Consider the following 15,279-nt stretch of genomic DNA (forward strand, 5'->3'; position numbering starts at 1 on the left):
TACAAATGCCACAACTAATCTGCATGTGCAGAAAAGGACACGTGACGTCACATGCAAGGCGCTCATGTTTGCGGAAGCACTCATGGATGTTGACAGCGTTGTCCCCCCATATATCGCTTTCTTGCCATTAAATGCTGTCCGTGGGTTGTGATTTAAATGTTAATATTGTTAACTACCTGTCGAGAATACTATCACTTTATCAATGAGCGCCATAGTTGTTCACAGCAGTGACGTCAAGCAACATATTAGGGATCAAGTTGTATGCGATGGGATGTTGGCTGTTCCGTGATTTACAAAATAAACAAGTGTTTAATTTCTATGAATGTGTAAATTCATGACACTCCGAGTTTTCGTCCACCGTGGTTGTCGAATTCGCCGCTTCCTCCCGCCCGGTTGAAGGCAGAATAGTGACGTCTGCAGTCTATCGATTATGTGCAGGTCACATGAATGCGCCTTGACTGTTCAGACAGAAGTCCCATCCGAGAGATCAGATATGTATCAGATTTAGGACAACATATGAAAGCGGCCTGGGTATGGTGTGAAAAAATCAGATATGTTACGTTCAGGCAGACTTTAACAGATCGGATACAGGTCGCTTCCATGCAGAAAAATCCGATTTCCCTGCAGTATAGACCCAGCCTAAGTGAGAGGCAATGTCCAGCACCCACATCCAACAATTTTTTCATCTCAGATGACGTCAGATGGATCAATTCATTCTCAAGTGTGGTTGTTCGGTGGGGCTGTTGGCTAAGAAGGCATTTTGGCTTTGAAGCTAGATCTCAGTGGCACCAGAAAATGCGTTCCTATGCCGATCATTGTCGAGCGGATTAACATACTATATTCACAGAGTTGGCCAAGGTCCAATTAGAGACGTCATTATCTGTGTCACTTTGGTAGGCCAGATTAACAGTGCTTAGTACAAAGACCCTACAGACCCATCGCACACACTTACCTAGTATCACATTTCGATCCCACCGCATAGGTAACAATAACAAAAAAGCTACTTCACAATTGCCAAAAATTTTGTTTACAAACTTCTGTGCAGCTTTTGTTTGTGTTTATGAATAAGCTCAATTATTGGACAAAACTGAGATAAGTCCTTGGAACGGTTAGGCACAAGTAAATTTTTTACTACGTTTGAATTGAATGTTAAGGGATATTCCTTTCACTTATTTATTAATTGATTCTTTAGCAAACCAGGGGAAATGCCTTTTCAGCTAAAATGTAGGCTGTAGGGGTGCCATAGAATCATTAACATTAACCAAAGTAGCATTAAGTGAGTTTGTTTGTTTTGGCTCCACAGCAAACTGCACGCCTTCATCTGGGACAGCGCCGTCCTGGAGTTCGAGGCGTCACAGAAGTGCGACCTGGTGACGACCGGGGAACTTTTCTTCCGCTCGGGCTTCGGCATCGGGATGAGGAAGGACAGCCCCTGGAAGCAGAACGTGTCCCTGGCCATTCTCAGGTGAGCGCCGCCGCCCCCCATATCTGCTGCCACTGGTAGACTAACAACCTTTGCCGGTGGTTTTCAGCTCTCACGAGAACGGCTTCATGGAGGACCTGGACAAGACGTGGGTGCGCTATCAGGAGTGTGACTCTAGGAGCAACGCGCCCGCCACGCTCACCTTCGAGAACATGGCCGGTAAGCATTGTAGGTATAACCTTGGTGGTCCAGCACCCGCCCACATTTTCCCGCACCCCCAGGCGTCTTCATGCTGGTAGCAGGGGGCATCGTGGCCGGCATTTTCCTCATCTTCATCGAGATCGCCTACAAGCGCCACAAGGACGCCCGGCGCAAGCAGATGCAGTTGGCCTTCGCTGCCGTAAACGTCTGGAGGAAGAACCTGCAGGTAATTCATCGCACAATGCTAGTTTTCACAATAAATGAAGAAAAGGTTAGTACAGGGGTCGGGAACGTATGGCTGTTAAGATAATACAATGGCCATTGTAGTCTTCTCTGTGAATTTTCAATTTTTGTGTATCCCCAGCTAAAGCAACACAGTAAGCCATATGTTCGGTCCAAAATATGTTGGGCAAGGAAGTCATACAGGTTTGGCTATATATATATATTTTTTAATCTAGATTTTCGGTTCTGAGGCGGGCCGGATCAGTAAAAGAATGTCAATTCCAAATGTTAAGCTTTGTTTTTCACTAATATGCTTTTTCATTCAGCCTGCATTCATAACCAACCCTACATATTTTAATAACAGATGACAAAGAATATTTTAAAAACACAACACTACTGCATCAAAACTACTGCTTTCCGCCCCTCAAAAATGTCAACTAATTTAAAAATAGAAATCAACCGCTATTTCACATTTAAAAAGCAACAAAAAAAAACTTGACTCGAGACAAGTATTTTAGTCTACGACTGCTTTAGTTTGAAACAAGTAGTTTGTGCATGAATAAACCGCTCCAATAATTGTTAGATTTCCATTTTGATAAATGTTTGCCACTTCCAGTTTTAAACAAGCACATTTATTTTGATATTCTAAAGACATTTTGTTTCTTACGTAAAAATCTCATGTAATAATGTCATGAGGTTGGCATGTATGCATTCATTTATAAACAATGGGGATAAAAGATTTTCATTTTTGGCATTGAAAGTTGTTAAGTTTTACACCTGAGCCAACTAACCACCCCATACAAACTCAACACTACCTTTTAGCGGCAGAAGAGAGCATTTAGTTTACATGTATTTAAATAACCATAAGTTTTGATATGAAATGACCCAGACACTTGCTTCTTTTTTGACATTGAAATGTATAGCGTCCCTGATTATAGAGTATTTAACAAATAAATAAATAATTCTACTTCATGGGTTTTAAATATGGCATTACTTTTTTTTTTAAACGCAACCCCTACGAAAAACAAGAGATTACAGTACTGTATTTTGCTTTCATGGGTCTTTGAGTAAAAAAACTTCCCGTCCCCTGGACTTGTATGTTAGCAAAGAACAATACGCCAGTTTCGGCGTTGAATGAATAACCCCAATAACGCCACACCTTTTCTTGCAGCCGTACCCAACGGACATCACCGGTCAGATCAACCTATCAGACCCTTCTGTCAGCACCGTGGTCTGAAGGCCGCGCCCACTTTCACACACACGTGATTTGATTTCGTAGCGTCAGTGTTCTCGTGTTTCCCAGCCTTGGATTGGGTGGGCGGAGCTAGTGCAAACAGGAAGTGACATGGTTTCGTTTACCTGATGATTTTCCGAGCCATGTAGCAAAAGAGCAACAGCGGCACTTATATTTAGGAGTGACGCTTACTCCACCCCTGTGAGGTTCCGCCCCCAAATGCTCTCTCGTCATGCTGGGATTGATGATGTCAGATTTGTTTGAAGATGTCACTCTGTCTACCTCCACTGGCCAATCGACACATGCCTCGACACATTTTCCACATTTCTTTTTGGGCCCGTTAGCCACACGTAGCGCTTTCCCTTAGCAGTAGTAGTGTTAGCATGTTTGGTCGTTTTTGGTGACGAAAATGTGCAGCTTCTGCTTTCCAGGCGTGGCGTTTATGATAAACGGCCGCCAATTCGTTGGCAACTAAAAATGAAATTCATGATATAACTCTAAAAAAACTAACGTATTTCCCATATTGAAAAGCGTATGTATTTTCAGCTGTTTCAGCCACTCCAACCCTGAAACCAAATACGTTTTGTTGGTTTAATATTCTGTCAAGAAGAAAGCCACAACACGGTGTGCGGTTGCTTTTTCAGTACTGGTGAAAAAACAAAAAACAGTTGCTCAACAACACCATATTTGGCAAACGTGAGTGTCCAAAATGTTCTTAGTCACACAATTCTTCTCAGGACAGTTAATAGAATACAACACGACATCCTTTCCAGGTGTTCCTTCAAAATTTTTGCAAAATTAATGGTTTTATCCACAATATTATCCCTTCGACGATTTAAAATCATGAACCAGTCTTATTTCAAACATCCTTGTCCAATCGCCCAAGTTTCCACGGATCCTTCCGGCCAATCCAAACGCTTAAATAACGTTTTTGACATCGGGAGCACCCATCTTGTCAACAACACCGAATTGGGCAATCTGAGTATCCAGAACGATGCAGCCACTAGCTGCAACGATAAATCCTGATCATATGAGAGTGTAGATCACAATATTTTCTATGCGTATCTCAAAACTCAAAATACCAGATATTTCATCGGAAAATAGTGAACCAGAAAAATAATTCCTTGTCTGACCGAAACTGCACTGCCAATCTAGCCGCCTGAGGTTGGTAAACTTCCTTAAATTTGAGGAAATAGTCCTGCTTTTAATGACATGATATTGTGGCAAATAAGTATTTTGCCGTGCATCAGGTTTAATTATTCTTGTGCTAATGTCGCCATTTTGGCTCATAATCCAAGATGGTCGCCCACTTGTTACAAAGGATTAAAACGACCAGCCTGCCCGGCAAAAGCAAAATAGCAAAATTCTATTCAAGACGTCCAAACTGATGCCACACGCTAGACTAATGTTGTTTAATAATAGAAGCACCTGTATTTTCCAGGTCATGACATCATCACCTCACTGTTCTAGCACAGTAAAGTTAGTGTACATAAGATCGATGTTCTATTCACAGCTTTGTAAATATGAGCTTAGCTTTTTTTGTACGATGAAGATATTTAATGATGATGTTCTTTTGGTGGTGTACAGGACTTCTGAATTTATCTCCTTTTATTTTGAAATTGAGAAACACACCAGCACACAAAAGTATGAAGACGATGACAAAGCACTTTTTTTTGCAAATATATATTTTTTTCTTTTAACTCAATTAGAACCCAAAATAACCAACCCAAATCAATCTTAGAACACTGTAATAACTTGATAGATTAAATTAAGTCATGATGTGAGGTTCCATCGTGGCCGGGGAAGTTGATCCCATTAACGTAGAGAAAATATGTTTTTAGAAAAGTATTGGAAGGTGTGCAGAAACTAAACAAGGAAGTTTACTACGATCTTCAGAATTCAAAGACATCAAGGTCCGAACGAAGGCTGGACGATGCATCTGCGCTACGTCAGGTTGAAACACTAACTGGACAAAAACATGAAAGAAGAAGACACAAAATTTGAAGAAACAACCCGCTTGCACAGAACAAAATATGTAAAGCTGACAATGAAGGGTGTTTCGGAAAGTCAACTTGTTCTAACTGAACAAAACAAGAAGAGAATGGGACTTATGGAAAATACTCACACGGGGATAGAATAACTACACTTTGTTCCAAAACCAACCAGCTCTAACAGAACAAAATATAAAAAAGGACACCACAAGACACATTTCTCACGTGGACAGAACAACTAAGAAAGCCCAGGACGACAAGACCATGAAACAACGATGGAACACTAACTGGCTCTAACTGAACAGAACATAAAAGTAAGACGACACAAGAAACTTTCCCACATATGGACGAATAACAACAATAGTGCCATGACGACAAGATCATCCAATATAATGCAGGGCCACTAACAGGACAAAACATTAAAAGAAGACAATGCAGGATATATTGGAAGAGTGCCTAGTTTTAACAGAACAGAACATGAAAATGAACAACCCAAGAAACATTCCCACAGATGGACAGAACAACAACAAAAGTGCCATTACGACCAGACAACTAAATTTAATGTAGCCCATTCCAGTTAGCAGTAACTGAACAAAACACGAAAGGAAGACAACATAAGATATGTCTGAATACCAACTAGTTCTAGCTGAACAGAACACAGAAGATTACTCACATATTTACTCACACAGAAATAATACAACTACATCATGTTCCAACACCAACCAGCTCTAACAGAAGAAAAAAATGAACAGAAAACGACACAATAATTTTTTCCTGCAACCGACAGAACAACAAAGAGTATCATCACAATGAAACCATTGAATAAAATGCAGGCACACTAACTGAACAGAACACAAAAGTAAGACAACACAAGGTATATTGCAACACTAACTCGTACTGAATAAAACATGATAGGATGATGACAAAAGTAACATTCCTATTATGACAGCACCACTTAATATAATGCAGCTCATTCTTACTAGCTATAATTGAACAAAACATGAAAGGAAGACAACATAGGAAATTTTGGAATATCTGCTAGCTCTTACCTAAATTAAACAGAGAGAGAGAACATACCGCATGGATAGAACAACTGCATCATGCCACAACACTAACAAGCTGTAACACAAAATATGAAGGAGACAGAGGAAAACTTCCCACATATGGACAGAAAGCAACGAAAGTGCGATAATAATCAGACCATCAAACATAATGCATGATCACGAAATGGACAAAACATGAAAAGGAGACGGCACTGGATTTGTTGGAACACTACCTTGCTCTAACTGGACAGAAAATGTAAGTTAGATGTCACAAGAAATATTACCTCACATGGACCAAAACAACAAGACCATTAAGCCTAATGCGGCTTGCTAACCAACTTTAACTGAGCAAAACATGAAACTAAGACAACATTGGATATGTTGGAAACCCAACTCGTTCCAACCGAGCAGAAAACAGAAGGAAGAACATACACACAAGTGGATATAACAACTACATCATGTTCCAACTATCTCTAACAGAACAATACATTAAAAGGGAAACACAAGAAACATTTCCACACATGGACACAACAACAATGAGGGTGCCATGATGACGAGACCGTCAAATAAAACACAGGCACACTAACTGAACGAAACATGAAATAAATGACACAACAGGTGGACAGAACAGCAACGCGAGGGCTCTTATGATGAGACCATGAAATCTATTGGAGGCCCACTTGATGAACAAAACATAAAATTGAGAGAACACAGGATACGTTGGAACACTTACTAGCTCTCACTAAACGAAACGTGAAAGGACAACAAAAGAAACATCAGTACACGTGGACAGAAAAACATCAAGGGTGCCATGATGACAAGGTCATCAAATTTAATGCAGGCACACTCACTGAACAAAACATGGAAGAGAGAAAATACAGGATACATTTGAGCTAACTAGCTTTAGCTGAACAGAACACTCCCAAACACTCTGTTCCATCATATCTTTAAGACATCAACAAGCAAAATTCCTCTGAAGCACTAAAACATAAGGCATGAAAGTACAGAAAGTATAAAACATGTCAAAATAAACAATTTAAAAAATAACATATAATCAACATTTTTCAATCAAAAACTTGATTGCTACTTCAAGATTCATGGCTTGAAAGGTCAATTTTATGCAGATCCCATTTTGGCCTTAAATACCAAGATACAATTACTTTTTTAACACATTTTTTTTCTTGTAAACGCAGATATAATTGACGGTCTGCAACTTTTTTTTTTTTACTTTTAAGCGTCATCGTCTACATGCTGCCCCAACTTCACTGCCCCCTGGTGGCAGAGACCGGCACAACACCAGAATCTCAAAGTGACAAAAATGAATCAGTCTCTAATGCGAAAAAATGAGGTTTAGAAATGGAAGCCCTTCTTCCTGTTTTTAAGTTGTGGGCGCGCCCAATTTAGGCCGTGCCCCCTTTCCACTCAACCTTCAAGTTCAAATGGCAGCTACTGATTGTCCGGTCCACTAGCCAGTTTTTATTTTTCATTTAGTTTTTGCTAGGGAGGCCCAAGGGCACAGATTCAGTTACATTACACTGGACTCCACTTGTTAACAAGAAAAATGGGTGTGGTGACATAGGCAGAGCTTAAATGTGAACAAACAAAAGCAAGAACTCTTTTGTGCTACGAGCCGGAATTTTGCACTTGAACTAGTTCTGAGGCCAGAACACAGGCCCCAAATAAGAAGCCCCAGACACTGTTGTGATTTTAACTTCAAAACATGAATGCGCTGTTGCACCTGGACGTAAACAAACAAAAGGCCGCAGATCTTGGATGCATCCTTGGTCTTTCAAGTTTCAAGACCAGAAAACAAGCCCCAAAATAAGTGAGACGTCTGAGTCCTTGTTCTGGTTTCAAATTACAATGGGCCCATCTTTGGTCATTAAAGACGGACTTTTGCACCACCAGCTTTAAGACTAGAAAACTAGCTGAAAATAAGTAAAAAGCCAGAGTCGGAGACAGATAGTCTGGTTTCAAAATTCAATGCATGCATCCTTGGTCCTTTGAGCTGGACCAGTTCTGGCACCAGAAGACAAGCCAAAAACTGGTTAAAGAAAACCTTAGTCCGAAAACCGGTTCTGGGTTAAGAAACCAATGGGTGCATTTTTGGTCCTTCGAGCTTGACTTTAGTACCACCAGTTCCAAATCAATATTGTGGTTTCAAAATCCAAAGGGTGCATCCTCGATCCTTCAAACTGGACTTTTGCACCATTACTTCCAAGGCCGGGAAATCAACCCAAAATAAGTAAGAAGCCCGGGTCATTGTTCTGGTTTCAAAATAGAATGGGTACATCGTCAGTCCTTCGAGCCGGATTTTATTCACCATCAAATCCAAAACCAAAAAAACAGCCCAAGATATGAAGCAAGATCACTGTTCCGCTTTCAAAATCCTAAAGGTGCATCCTTGGTCTTTCAAACTGAACTTCTGCACCACCAGTGTTAGGGCCAAAAAAAACACCCAAACTAAGTAAAAAGACTGGGTTCTTTTTCTGGTTTCAAAATCAAATGGTTAATCCTTAGTCCTTTGAGTTGTATATTTTACCACCAGTTCTAAGACCAGAAAACCAGCCCCAAATTGGTAGCCTTATCACTGTTCTGGTTTCAAAATCCAAAGGGTGCATCCTCGATCTTTTAGACTGGATTGTTGCGACACCAGTTTTAAGGCCAATAAACACCCTAAAATAAGTAAGAAGCTTGGGTCCTTGTTCTGGTTTCAAAATTGAATGGGTACATCCTTGGTCCTCTGAGCTGGATTTTCGCACCACCAGTTCTAAGACCAGAAAACCAGCTGAAAATATGAAGCCCGAGTTAATGTTCTGTTTTCAAAATGAAACATAAACGCGTTAATGTAGAAGTTGTGATTGTACCTTGCAGTTTCTAGAAATGTTTGTATGTTGCTAAGCTAATCTTCCTACATTTTCCATCTCAAAAGCCAAACATTTTCAACAACTTGCCAGCATCTTAACCCGTCGGTGTAGCAATATGCTAACTTTTAGCTCAGTAATGTTTCTGTGCTAAAAAGCGCTACCTTTTCTGATTAGGAGGGGGCGCAAGTGTTGTGTTTTTTTTTTTTTTTACTTGAGTTCAAAAGTGTTGTTGATGTGTCCAAAATAAAGACGATGACGTTCAAGAATGTAGACTGTCTGATTTTTGGCGGGTTCTTTGAAAAAACTATTCAAATGATCCGATCCAGTGAAATGTTCATCCAAGCCAGTAGTTGGCAGCAAATTACATTTTTTTTTCTTTTATAAACTAAATATCTTTTCATGAGGTCGTACAGTATATTTAGTAAGTTTTTTCGTTTGGGTAGATAATTCTACGCAGCTAAAAAGAAAAGCCTAAGAGAGCTGTATGTAGCCCGTGCGTCTGAAAAGAGCGAATAGCTGGAGTTAGTCAGGGTTGATATAAGTGGCTAACTTTAGCAGCTATTGACAAAAGCTGTTAAAATGCCAGTCATAGATCGCGCTGCAAAAAAGGCAAATCAAGTCAAAATCTTGCACATGTTTCTGCTGCTTTAAATTATTATTACATTATTTTAGTTTTCAAAAAAACGGAAAAAGTAAAACATAGTGAAATATTTTTCTCTAACCATTTTTTTGCATTTTTTTCATATCAAATTTTAAAACATTATTTTCCTTGCAAAACTAGAAAAAATTAGTAAAACTCGCTTTATTGTAATGTTAAAATATCTAACCACCTGATGGCAATGTTGTCCAATGCGGACAAAAAAAACAGTGCCACGGAGCATAGCGTTTGAGGAAGATCCCAGACAAACATGGCGGCGACCTCTACGTAAAGGAGTACAATTTTTTTCGACTTATGATTTTTTTTTTATAAAAATTAACATCAGAACGATAGTTCTCGTATTTTTGCCTATTTTTCAAATCAATATTTTTTAAAGAATGAAGGGTTTGTTTATTACCACTAGGAGGCACTAAATATTACACATTGTCCCTTTAAGACAGGGGTCAGCAACCTTTTGGGTGTGGAGTGCCACTTTCAAATTTCCTTGTAAATCAGTGTGCCACACCAAGATTAATGACTCGCACGATATTTTTTTTATATCCAACAGAGCTGTCATTTTACACCAGTCCAAATATACAACATGGATAGACATTTTAATCGTATAACTGACCAATTTTATCTTCCACTATTCTTGTTCATCAACAAACTAAAAAATGAATGTGAGCAACATGTGGAAAGGCCCGTAGACATCCATGACTTCAACCATTCTTCGTCAACAATGAACTACAATCAAAAAAGAAATGATATGGACAGCTACTATACCCATCCATTATCTTCACTGCTCATCCTCAGTAGGTTCGCAGAGGTGCTGGAGCCCATCCCAGCCATCTTCGGGCAGTGGGCAGGGGACACCCTGAACTGGTTGCCAGCCAGCAAAATTGTATTCCTTTACGTAGAGGTCACCGCCATGTTTGTCTGGGATCTTGCTCCAACGCTGTTTTAACTAGCTTGCTTTATTGTTTTAATAAACTTATCATATAGACAGACAATTTGCCGGTTAACCTGACATGCATGTATTTTGGAATGTGCGAGGAAACCGGAGTGCCCGGAGGAAACCCACGCAAGCACGGGGAGAACATGCAAACTCCGCACAAAAAGGTTGGTAGCTGGACTTGAACCCATGACCTCAGAATTGTGCCGCACACGCACTAAGCACTGCGCCGCCGTGCTGCCCAGCTATTATACCCTTCATCAATAAAATCTTATTTCAGAAACTATCAAAACTTGAAACAGACACACATTTTTATTCAGGAGTTAGCAGGGGGGGTGGCAGGCATTTTACCTGCCAAAATCTGACTCCCCTGCTAATATGGACCCTGTTTGAGATATAGACTTGTGACTTCTAGGGTAACCTTTCGTGACATAAATATGTCAGCACAATGATTTTGAAGAGCTTAAGAACGTTTCTCATAACATTACTATTATTAATAATAATAATAGTAGTAATAAAACGAACCAGATTTGTCAAACACCTATTCAGTAACACATCACAAAGTGGAGGTATTCCTCTGTAGTTTGATCCCAAAGCCAAAAAAACATGATAAGCTTAAAGTGTGTCTTACTTTGCAAACAGTAAAGGCAGGGAAATCCGATTTTAAATGAAAAAAAAACCCCGATTTGTTTACGCCGCGGGATCCAATGCAACCAGGTGTTTCTGTGGGAGGGTTAAAACAGATCTCTCCTCCTCTGCAGGGCACCGCGCAGACACACGCTTACCGTAAAGCAGCTAAACAATAAAAGCGCGCAATGAAAATGTCAAAATTTCAGGTAAAAATGCGCATTTAAAAAAAATCATTATTACTTTGCCGTGCTCGCGTGCCACTGGTTAACCCCTCGCGTGCCTATGCTGGCATGCGTGCCATAGGTTGCCGACCACTGCTTTAAGATATAAAAATCCAAAATTATATCTGTTTTTTTCTTTATGAGGTAGTGCAGGGAAATATATTTCAGAACTAAATTTGTTTTCGTTCATTAATGTTAAAATTTTTCTATTTATTTTCCAAAGTACACAAAATTGCTTCTTCTGTGTCACTTGTAATCCAATCATCAGCATGTCAAAATAATAGCATTTCACTAAGTGAAAAAATGCTTTTGAAATAATTTCTTGTCATTGAGGTCTTTAATATGAAATGCACAAAACAGCATTTCAAAATAAAACAACTTGAATTGGACCATCATTTGTTGTCATAGAGTACCAAAGGGTAAGAGCTCCATGCTTTTCTTATTTTATAGTATCAAAATTTTATTTTGAAACATTCTCTTGTAAATTACTTGACGTCGTCAGTAAGGAATATCATAACGCCTTTCTATGAAAGCCCAAGAATGTCATAATTCACTGAATAAATCTAATGTTCAATTCATAAAAACGTCCTTAAAGGAACATTATTTGAATGTAAACATTTACATTGTGTATAGTTTACTATTGCAGAAAACTGTGAACATATTTACTATGGTATGTATTTACACAATTTGTGCAATAGTGTTAAGTGCCATAATTCAATTAATACAATGAGCACTCAATTCATATATACGTCCTTCAAACAAACATTAATTGAATGCGAATATTTAACATGAAGATATCTATAACCTAATGCTTAGGGACTGGCCTAAGTTGTAATAATTGTGCAATATTCATGAATAAGAAAGAATAGTCTATTATAAACAATAGTGGAGTGAAAAGAAGTACAATAACACTTAACAGCAATAAAAACTCCAAAATAAGTCACAAGCACAGATGGGTAGATTAGGCAAAAACTTACATCCAATCAACAATAAATGATGTTTAGTTTAAAAAAAGATGAAATAATCAAGGCAAAGCCAATTACTTAAATAAACAATAAAATAATAATAAAATAAATCAAAGAAAAGAATTAAGCACAAGTAGCACATTTAAAGCCCCAGTACTTGTTTTAACAGACTCTGCGGGCAATTCAACATCTAGCCCAGTGGTTCCCAAAGTGGGCGGTGGAAAGATCTGGGTGGGCGGTGAGGAAGAAGAAGGCGATAGGGGGGTGGTAGGGAGAGGGGCGGTAGTCTGAAGTCGAAGTCAGAAGTTTGAACGTAGTGCTGTTGTGAAAGCACCACATTTTTTTCAAGGTTTTGTAGCGAGTGATGGAGTTTCGGCCAACCACAATTGTTACTGTTTGAGTTTTAAAAGCGCCGACCAATCAGAGGCAAGTTTTAATGATAGCACAAGCCAATAAACGCGATTCAAAGTTTGCAAGCGCCACACTAAACCACACCCACCGTGTGAGCTCATGGAGTTTCATGGCGGACTCAATAAACATAGTCCCAGAGTCAACAAACCAGGCTTGCACCCAAGAAGGGTGGCACATCACTAGTTTGGACCTATTTTTGTTTTTGACGAAGCGGATGTGGAACAGAAGAAAACGCCCGTTGCAGAATTTGCTTTCGCGTAGTCGGTAGGTCCAGAGGAAACACAAGTCATTTGTACCAGCACCTTAAAAATGATCACATATTAAAATACACGGCATGTCAAAAAGGATTACAAGTAAAATACGAAGAAGGTGCTTCTACAATTGGACCGAGAGGTAAACAAACCTCCGTCAAAGCGGCATTTGCGACCTTCACGCCGCGCGTAAAAAGTTCGCAAAGGCACAAAGAAATAACAGGGTTGCGTAGGGTTACTTTAACTGGATTGCTTTCAATTACTTTTGGATGACTCCATTACCAAATATGTTAATAAAAGACAAAATAAACTAAATATGAATAAAATTACTAAATTTTGTGCAGGCTTGGAATACATGGAACGGCAAAAATGATGTTGGCAAGCTGTTTGGATTTATTTTCATTTTGTTTCTGTCGCATTTTATGTTCATCAGCTCACTACAGTTTAATTGTACGGGTCAGGTGAATCGACATTTCGTTCTGTGTGCATGGTTACAAAGAATGACAATAAAAGTAAATTCTTCTTCTTCTTCTTCTTTAATATTACCAATAATAATGTAACATCGGATACAAAATGAATTAGTATTTAAAAAAAAAAAAAAAAAAAAAAAAAAAAAAAATTTAAAAAAAAAAAAAAAAAAATATATATATATATATATATATATATATATATATATATATATACATATATATATATATATTTCTACTAAGTTATACAGGTGATTATTTTTTTCACTCTACCACAATATGTCCCTGTGTTTGTTTAACTCATTTAAACGTTAAACTTTTTATACTAGACAACTTTAGATAGACAGACGGACGGACAGACGGATAGACAGATAGACAGATAGACAGATAGACAGATAGACAGATAGACAGATAGACAGATAGATAGACGGATAGACGGATAGACGGATAGACAGATAGACAGATAGACAGATAGATAGATAGATAGATAGATAGATAGATAGATGGATAGATGGATAGATACTTTTTTCATCTCCGTAGGGAAATTTATACTTCCAGCAGTATTCTTTTGTTGTTTATTAACAGATTAACAGATTAACAGAATGGCCTCTAGCTATGTCCGTAATTATCTAGTTTGTTGTTTTGAGTTTTTCCTTGCCTGCATGTTGGTTTAAGATCAGACGATGGTGTCATTGTAATCCTGTGCAGTCCTACAAGATATTTTTGTGATTAAGGGCTATACAAATAAATGTGACTTGACTTGTTTTGTTGTTTTAGTTAATATTTTTGTTTGTTAGCAAGCTAGGTGATTCACTAACGACACATACCTGATTCAGACTGGAGTGAAATGCAAATTTGCACGGTCCGCCAATGAGACAGACAGACGTGTACTCACTTAAGTAACGGCTTCAAAGTAGCCCAATTTAGCAGAGTAGTAGAACAGCTTTTTCTTCACAAATCTGCTCAAGTAAGCGTAAAAAGTATAGTCATTTAAAAATACTCCTAGAAGTACAGAATGTCACAAAACTTACCTAAGTAAATGCACCGGAGTAAATGTAACGCATTATTACACACCTCTGTTCACAAGGTGTACAGTATATGTTCACAGTTTCGTGGAATAGAATATATTTTCGCAGTTTCATTAAACAGCACCTAAAAAAAGAAAAGAAATACACTAAAGTCGTTTGGGGTGGTGAAGGCAACAGGGAAGAAGCTCTTTCTGAGCCATATTGTCCTTGTTTTGCTGGACCTGTGGCGCCCATCTGAGGGCAATAGGTCCAATAGGTGGTGGCCATGGTAGGAAGTGTCTTTGATAATGTTGATGGTTCTGCTACGGTATCGCGAGTCAGCAATGTCCTCTAGCCGATGATCTTTTGGGCAGTGTTGATTACTCTCTGTATGTTCTTCCTGCCAGCTGCCGTTCTCCCAGCACATCACACGGTGATGCATGTTGAGTGATTTTCAAGTGTCCTCTTGTGGCTATTTTTGGGGGTGCACCTAATAACCTGGGGTGTGCCCTGTAAAATGACTAGGTTTATTTTTTCTTTTAATTACACAGGTAAATAAATACGAAACATAAATTATGCACCTTTCAATCCGGGAATGTTTTGCTTTTCACGATATTATTCTCGTTTTTCCATAAAATAGTTTTATGTGGAGAAAATTTATAAAAACATAATTTCATGCCAATAATGCAAGTAGTTGTAAGTGTTTAAAGGATGATTTTGTTACATTAAAATTGCAGTTTAAAACAAAAATGATTGT

The 15,279-nt window shown here is 38.7% G+C and overlaps 1 protein-coding gene across 3 annotated transcripts in view; it reads left to right on the forward strand.

Moving 5' to 3' along the window:
• grin1b (glutamate receptor, ionotropic, N-methyl D-aspartate 1b) overlaps nucleotides 1–9,251 on the forward strand; it is a 36,351-nt gene extending 27,100 nt beyond the window's left edge. For all 3 annotated transcript variants that reach the window (XM_088335629.1, XM_088335630.1, XM_088335631.1), the window contains 4 exons: nucleotides 1,304–1,465; nucleotides 1,533–1,642; nucleotides 1,705–1,850; nucleotides 3,018–9,251. In XM_088335629.1, coding sequence (XP_088191755.1) covers nucleotides 1,304–1,465; nucleotides 1,533–1,642; nucleotides 1,705–1,850; nucleotides 3,018–3,083 — 484 coding nt within the window. In that variant the 3' untranslated portion in view covers nucleotides 3,084–9,251. The remainder of the gene's footprint in view (nucleotides 1–1,303; nucleotides 1,466–1,532; nucleotides 1,643–1,704; nucleotides 1,851–3,017) is intronic.
• Nucleotides 9,252–15,279: the final 6,028 nt, after the last annotated feature.

The sequence above is a fragment of the Urocampus carinirostris genome, chromosome 5, assembly GCF_059441175.1.
Source record: "Urocampus carinirostris isolate Australia breed hairy pipefish chromosome 5, RoL_Ucar_1.0, whole genome shotgun sequence".
Taxonomy (NCBI): domain Eukaryota; kingdom Metazoa; phylum Chordata; class Actinopteri; order Syngnathiformes; family Syngnathidae; genus Urocampus; species Urocampus carinirostris.